This window comes from Macrosteles quadrilineatus, unplaced genomic scaffold (genome assembly GCF_028750875.1).
Source record: "Macrosteles quadrilineatus isolate MER2022 unplaced genomic scaffold, UCM_ALF_1.0 Scaffold_9__3_contigs__length_116548681, whole genome shotgun sequence".
Lineage (NCBI taxonomy): Eukaryota > Metazoa > Arthropoda > Insecta > Hemiptera > Cicadellidae > Macrosteles > Macrosteles quadrilineatus.
Window position 1 is genome coordinate 101560008 of NW_026542602.1, and position 8073 is coordinate 101568080.

General features: G+C 36.1%; 1 protein-coding gene across 1 annotated transcript; it reads left to right on the plus strand.

Annotated features, from left to right (window-relative positions):
- Positions 1–1415: 1415 nt before the first annotated feature.
- On the plus strand, positions 1416–6300 carry LOC129003990 (transmembrane protein 222-like). The gene is made up of 4 exons (XM_054432358.1): positions 1416–1644; positions 3589–3799; positions 4413–4543; positions 6055–6300. The coding sequence occupies exons 1-4, from the start codon at positions 1529–1531 to the stop codon at positions 6143–6145; spliced, it is 549 nt and encodes a 182-aa protein (XP_054288333.1). The 5' UTR covers positions 1416–1528; the 3' UTR covers positions 6146–6300.
- The last annotated feature ends 1773 nt before the right edge of the window (positions 6301–8073 follow it).

Below are 8073 nucleotides of genomic sequence, written 5' to 3' on the forward strand. Positions count from 1 at the left end.
AAAAAATAGACAGTTTATGAAAATATATTAGTAATAGGCTACCTTTTTTATTACGTGTGTCCTGAAGGTAGGTAAATTACTCTTTATAGTACAGTTTCTATAATCAACAAAATTTTTGTAAATGAGTAGGTACACATAATAACTGTTCTAAACGAATATATTCTTGAAATGGTAAGATAAATTGGATCTAAACTGGATCCATTTTGCTTTGGAACAAAGTTTTGGACCCTATTATAACTGCGCAATTAATTTGCGCAAGGGGCCTCTCGTCGTTTTAATGGAGTTGTTAATTAACGGTAACTGAGATATAAAATATACTATTATTGGGACATTAGTGATGATGTAGGTTTAGTTTGAAAATCTCTAAATATACAGATTAAGGTTTATTTTTAAGGTTTTAAAGTGAGTGGCCATACACATGAATTATGATACAGTTTTGGCCCTTTTATGTCAATGAACAGCTAATTATTGCAACTAAAACAGCGATGTATAAGCTAATAAGTACACTACCAAACAGGCTACTTTTGATAACCCTAATAAGCTAAGTCAAGTTCACATCTGCTAATAGACAAACTAAATTTTAAATACTGAACAATAGTTATATTTTTGATGATAAACGATCAAGACATCTCATGACAAACTGAAAGATAAGATTACGCTACGGAAAAAAAAGCTCATCCTCAAGTCCATTACATTTTGACCGAATGGCCAACCAAGGGGGGGAGGGGGCAACTGCCTCTTTTGACTTACCCCCCCCCCCCCCCGAGAATATAAGAACAAAAATTAGTGATATGTTATACAGGTTTAAATTGCAAAAAATTATCAAATTTTCTTTCTAGATTGTCTAAAAATGACGTTTTAGTTCAAATATTCCTAAAATTCCCGGGGGTTGGGTCCCCGGAAGGTTACCCTTATAATCCGACCTGCCCCCCCCCCCCCGTTTCATGTCCTGGATCCACAACTGTTTCAATCGCTTTTAGATAAAAGAGGGGTAACTTTAGGTTTAGGTACACAACGTTTACAAACTGTCAACATTATTATTCCTTGGATGCTAGAATAAGTTGCTTACGATTTTGTATAAAACATATTTTACGAATAAAAACTAAAAGAAACAGAATAATAAGTTGTTAGAGTAGTTTGCAGCGTATGTCAGACCATTCATCAGTTGTATGGTCACTAATAACACTAACTGTAAATAACACTAACATTTGTCTTAAAACACTTCACATAATATAAATTACCTTGGGCGTATTTTGTCAATGTTGCGCTGAAAGTCTCCCTGCTGTTTGAAAAAAGTACATTTGTTGTCATTGCTGTCTGCAGTCTCAACACCAGCTGTCTAAGTCAAACGCTCACAATATTTTGAGGTTAGGTATATTATATTGTTAAATTTGTTATCTTGCTTGTGTTTATCATTGGTTGGTTGAAGTGCTGAGTTTTTAAATACTTATTGCGTTTATTTCAACTCAAAATTTGCCAAATATCCGATGTGTAATGTGATACTGTTTACATTACTTTATTAACATTAATGTCTTACGACGAGGAGAAATTAGATGCCAGTGAAATGACACAATATCCAGATGTTAACGTTGAAAGGCACAGATTTCCGTTTTGCATAGTATGGACTCCAATTCCTTTACTAACGTAAGTGAACTGCAATTCTTGTAAAACGTAACGTAAGTAAACTCCAATGAATTTTTAGCCAAGAAGCCTTCAAACAAAAATCAGATCCTTTATATTACCGGTAACTTGTTAGCCTATAATCTTTGTGTTTGTGAAACAGATCTTACAGCTTATGAAGTCGACATTTTTACAAATTGACCACTAGCCTATAAGACAATATCTTAAATAGTTATTTGTATAACTAGTTATTTGTATAACTAGTTGGCGAAGAGACACTTTGCTGCACACGAGAGAAATGTTTACGCACAAGCCGTAGGCGAGTGTGGAAAGTTTCTCGAGTGCAGCAAAGGCAGTTTGCACTCGTGTTAAGTTACACATCATATTTTTCGGTACTTTGGTATTATCTGAAGGCCACTCTTATACAGCGCGCTGCCGCGGTTATGTTAGGTTGGGTTATCATAAATATGTTTGTAGGACATTCCTCGTTTCATTATGAATCAAACGATACCAGATGAGTCATACTTTCACTCGCCAAATCCCCTCCAAGTATGCCAAGGTGAGGTCGTTGACTGGACCACACGCATCACCTGTCACCGCCTGTATCTGGTGTGGCAACTAGTGACACATTCAACTTAATCCTCGCCGAAATTGCTGCCTTCTGGGAGGCAGAACTTAAAGGCCACTAATAGTAATCGTGTCAAATATGGACATTAAATCAATTAAAGTAGGCTACATTCTTTTCATTTATGATAAAAGTTAAGTGTTGCCAACTTATTTTAAGGGTAGCCTACACGTATTACGTGTATAATAAAAGCACGTTGTTTTGTGTAGTTTGGTTGGAATACTGGTGTGCGCCAAAGTAGGCTAAGGCTTTCTGTACTATAATCTGTGCAAGGAAGCCCAATTTGTCAGGTTTTTATGTAAACATATTTTGATACATAGCCTACATTAAAATCACTTATTTACATTCTCAAATAACCTGATCCCTTGATGTTGGACTGTTGGTCAGACTTTTGCTCATTCTCTTGCCATAAAATACCATGTGGCTACCAAGCCTCCTATCATATCCATTTGATCAATCTAGGGGTACCTAATTTGACAAGTATATACATTTTTATTTGTGTCCTTTTTCATGAATTTAGATCAAGTTAAATTTGGTAGATGGCACCTTGTTTATCATTATCAAGACTGAACAAAACTTACCTATCTAAACGCTGCAGCGCACTGTAAAAGAGTGATGGGCGGCCCTCTTCTTGAAAAGACCTATAAGTTTAACAGAAAATCAATAGGCCTAGTTAAACCTATGAATAAAAATATATTTAATTAGTTATAAGTTACCTTACATTCAATAAAAAATTCATCCCTAAACATATCGTAGGCGGAACTGGACCCATATTATTATAAATCGCCACTGGCAATAGTGTTGAAATAAACCACACAGACAGAATTTGACTGGGCCATTCACATGCTATAGTCCTCGCCACCTAACTTCTTTGTTTGAAGTTCATTGTTGGTGATGGTGAGTTAATGTTGTTCAAAGGTTTATTGCGGAAATTTTCCATCAAAAATGTAAAAAACAATACACAACTACCAAACTGGTATAACTGGTTGTGTACTGTATTGTTTTTTACATTCATGATGGAAAATGTCCGCAATAAACCTTTGAACAACACCCTAACTTGAGGCCGCCCAATCCCGCAAGCTGTATATCTAGTGCGGCCTTGGGCTGCCTCAAGTTAGGGTAGCGAGGACTATAGGCTACTCCAAAGCTCTAGTAAATAAGTCATTGTAGATCTTTGATAATTTTTAATCTTGTTCAACTTGATAACCATTGCGTGCATTTGGCCTAATTAGGTTTGAGGGCACTATGATTTCTTAGGACTATTATTATTCTGCTATGGGCCTACAGTATTGAAAAAACCCTTGAAAATTAAAACAAACATGCTTAATTATTTTTTTTACTAGATGGATGTTTCCGTTCATTGGTCACATGGGTATTTGTACGTCGCACGGGGTTATCAGAGACTTTGCCGGACCATACCATGTCAGTGAAGACAACATGGCATTTGGCAATCCCATCAAGTACTGGCAGCTAGACCCTGATAAAGTAGCAGGCGGGGCGGCCGCATGGGACAGGGCTATAGCTGAGGCAGCAGAGGTGTATAAGGGGCGCATGGTGAGTCATTAAACAAACATTTAATACCCATATAATTGATGATTTGAAAGAATCTTGTACAGTTTATCAAACATTCACTTCCATATACATTACAGGGGCTGCCTGTTGCCTGTTAATTAATGTTACACTTGAGCTTCTGTTGAGGTTAGCAAGCTAGTTCTAATCTGAGGGCCTAGACTTATGAAGTCAAACGGAGCGAAGCCTGCGGGTACAGCTAGTAAACTAATAAGTGAGCCAAGTATTCGACAATAGGTGAGACGGGTTAGGCGCCTAAGGTGGATTCCATTATGAACCTAGCTGTTCCTGACCATTGGGCTTTAAATAAATGATCCTGGCCAAAGAAACAGCTAAGTAAGTAACAAAGCTACACTTATCCTTCACTCATATTTGGGTTAAAATACACACCTATAGGTGGTGTCCCCATCTCTACAATGATACAATTAGTGAGTAAAAAAGGTGTTGTGTGAAATTTACTAAGATTATAAAATGATCTTTGATTTTACATTCATACAAACACTCTCGCCAAAAACATTTTGAATAGTGGTACAAATATCTGATAAGTTATAGTATATTTTGATCAAATATAGCCTATTTACTTCACTTGTGATTTCAGCACAACTTATGCTGTGACAACTGCCACTCCATGGTAGCAATGGCTCTCAACAAAGTGAAGTACAACGGCAGCTCTAACTGGAACATGGTCAGTCTAGCCCTCATGTCATTGCTGCGAAGTCAATATGTCAGGTGGGTGTCATCAGTTATGACGTAGTACAGTTTTAATTGTTATGGTGTTTACATTTTTCTCATCTCTTTGATTTTCAATGATTAGTATAACGCAATAGCCTCGTTTAGTTTAGAACCCAGTCATTGACAAATAGGTAACTCTGGTGTTAACTCATGAAATGTTCACCTGTCTGTGGTAGGGCTCGGTAGATAGGCTTGAGTAGAAGATAAAGGAATAAGTAGATTTGTTGTGAGTTACACCTTCAATGAGACCGAGGTAGGCCCTACTTGGGCTGCATTTCACATATTCCTACTATTTGCGTCAACTGAAAACTTGTTTTAAAACCAATTAGGTTGTTGGGTTCTTAAGATGAGAAACAATTTTTAAAAATGGGCATAGTTAAAATACTGAATAAACCATGGAGTTCAAAGGCTTAGGCCTAGTACACATGGGGGCGACTTGGTCACTTGGTCTCATGTCTGGGATAACCTGGAATCACCTCTAGTCACTAGGGTACTGTTTCACTATATTCATATGCAGTGTCACCAGGGCTGTACACACAGGTATGACCCAACTGGGAGACTGTGTGCGATCAGAAGTAATCGCCTCATTATACTCTGTTCAGGCCACGGTTTGCTAGACGCGTAATAGATACACTGCTTATGCGTAACCAAGCCTCAGCACACTTGTCTTATGAAGATTTATGTATGCAGTTTCCTTTCGACTGCGTATCAAAGACGCACGTACTGTTTGCTGCAGCTTGAGCTGACTGCTCTCGGAGCAGTCAGTCTGAGCTGCGTAGCGACAATGGAGCAAACATAAACTTCCTTGCAGGGAATAAGTAAACTTTTCTTTTTGTGATTTAGGAAAAGCTTATCAAAAAGTTTTCGGAATACGAGATTTGGTGGAAGTATAAATGTACATAATATTTTTTTATAAAACTGTCTCCTTGTTAATTGGAAGTATTCTTTGAACTCAACTTTGCTGTCTAGCTTATACCTACAAACTAATAATGTATACTCACCCTCACTTTCTCTTTTATACAAACTAATCAAAATATGGCTTACTAGTCTTCGTAGTTTAATTCCCTAAAATGTGAAAAACACCATCATCTAAATCTTAATTCCTCATAAAGCAGCCCTTAGAATCTCTTATGTGAACTGTCTTTTTAACTCTGCACAACAATACTAAAACAACGTGTTTCTTACTTAGGCACATATCTTCTTACGCAGCCTTGGAAACCAGTAAAATAAATTCTGCTGTGTTTCACCAAAAGTAATAAAAGCTCGCCAACTGCAATAACATCTTGACGAATGACATCTACATTTTGGTTGCTAACCCTAGTGGCTGTCATCACGGATTGTAGCGACTGCTGTCACAAGCTGCAGGAACAGGCAACCAAAGTCATGACTGCATGTAGAAACACATCCTTAAGTACCCTTAGTGAATAGAACCCAAGAAATTGTTTTTGTTATTCTAGAATTTCTCTTGGTTTTAAGAAATGTTTTAAAACAAAAATATTTCTTTTCAGTGTCGGTGCTTGGATCAAGACTTGGCTGCCTTTTCTCCTTTGGGCATCAAGTTTAGCCGCATACATAGCAATATTGAAAGGAATAATGTAAATCATCTTACCATCCTTATACACATGAGTACCTTTAAAATACATTTTTATAACTATACTTGTTAGGGTGTACTTTAAGTCCTTAAGTATTGAAAATTAAACGTTAAGTTTCAATTCGATCAATTAAACATATTTTTACTATCATTTAAGATTTGTTTAAGCTAACTTCATTAATAGTCCAGTCAAATGGTAGTTGAACGTTACAAAAAATAACTGTTACGAGATTTTTCCTAAACTTTATGTTTTTTGGGGCGCTGAATCCGAATCTGAAGAGATCCAACAAAAATTCCTTGTGCGTTTTGAGCTAGACGCAAAAAATAATAAAAATTTTGGCACTTTTTTCAGTTTCTTGCTTATAACTCGGAAACTATACATTCTACTAAATTTTACCAAATGTGAAAATGAAAGATCATGAAATTTCCTACAAAATACATATGTATCATTCTTTATCAAACGCACAATTAGCCCGCTAGAGTGCGCTCCAAAAAGAGAAAAATATCACATTTTTGTAAAAAACACGTTTATTGCCAGATTTTCACATTTATTATTGAAAGTACGCGTTTATTGAAGGTGGACTATGTAAGTAAATTAAGTTTAAATATTTTACATGTAAGCCCCAATTAGTGTACAATTAAAAAATATCTAATTTATTTCAGAACAAATAGAAGCAAAGACAATAATTGGGACCCGCTCCAAAAAGACAAAAATTTTACATTCTTGTAAACAACCTTTTTGCCATATTTTCACATGTATTATTAAAAGTACAGCGTTTCCACTCATCTTCCCTTCTGTAACTTATTTCACTATCTATTTAACTTAATTCTAGCTTAAAAAAAACTCTCAAATAATTACTTTCACCAAAAACACCTAAAATTTATCATGAACGAAAGGACAAATATTCTGTTAAACATAACTTGCCATAGTTAGACATTTATTTTTACAACTATACAGTAACCTATGGTTGGTTAACCTGTAAGTTGAATAATAAAGCATTATCGTACACAGTTTTAACATAAACAGTTAATTATAACATATTCTCTTTTTATTTTTTACAAACATTGACGTGATATAAATCGTCAATTTCACTTGTGGAGACGCCTTCACAGTCCGTCGTCCCGATAAACTATGGTGTGGCACCTTCATAGACAAAACAATAGCGCAATTCCTCATGAGAAGTACTAAAATTGAGGGTAGATTTAGAATGTATAATATTTCTGATAGCATATCCTTTAGATGATTACAAATGCGCACATCCATAATTCACATTACCAAAGAGATGGAAAGGTTTTGTGGTGTTCACTTCGAAATCTCTGAGCAGCATGTAGACAGTGTAGACAGCAGAGAATACCGAGTTCAGAGGGACGACACAGAATCCATCAAAATCTTGAAATGGGAATTCTCATGTTGAATGATATTTATAATACTTAAATGTTCATTAATATGTGTCTCACATCACGTAACATTCCTTTTACATTATGAAACAATTATCCCAAAATGTGTATACCATATATACTAGCTGTTACCCACGAGCCTCACCCCGTTTTACATCATAAGTATTAATAAAACTATTGATTGGTTACTTTAAGCTAAAATAAACAAAAGAGAATACAGTAATACAGGGAGCGGCAAAATGATCTGACGGTTTTCTTTGCTGCCCTGTCAAGCGAGTGAGTGGCGTAGGGTGGTGGGAATAGGGGTGTTACAAAGCCAACGTGTGAACATTTTTAGTAGCCATGGAGCCGTGGGATAGCTGAGAAACATGTATTTGTAGTAGAAGTGTTTTTAAAAGTGGAAATTCCTGTGTAGCTGTTCAGTACACGTTTCAATGTGGGTCAAAGAAGAAAAGTCCTAACTCGAAACACCATTTTGCTGTGGGTGGGTAACTTTAGAGCTACTAGTTCAGCATTGAAACTAAAATCTGACTATGTG

What these genes read in the sequence shown, in the direction of transcription:
- LOC129003990 (XM_054432358.1), top strand. Translation starts at nt 1,529, where the DNA reads ATGTCTTACGACGAGGAGAAATTAGATGCCAGTGAAATGACACAATAT. An exon ending in ACTCCAATTCCTTTACTAAC is followed by an intron (nt 1,645 to 3,588) that starts GTAAGTGAACTG and finishes TTTTTTTACTAG; the next exon opens with ATGGATGTTTCCGTTCATTG. An exon ending in CTGCGAAGTCAATATGTCAG is followed by an intron (nt 4,544 to 6,054) that starts GTGGGTGTCATC and finishes ATTTCTTTTCAG; the next exon opens with TGTCGGTGCTTGGATCAAGA.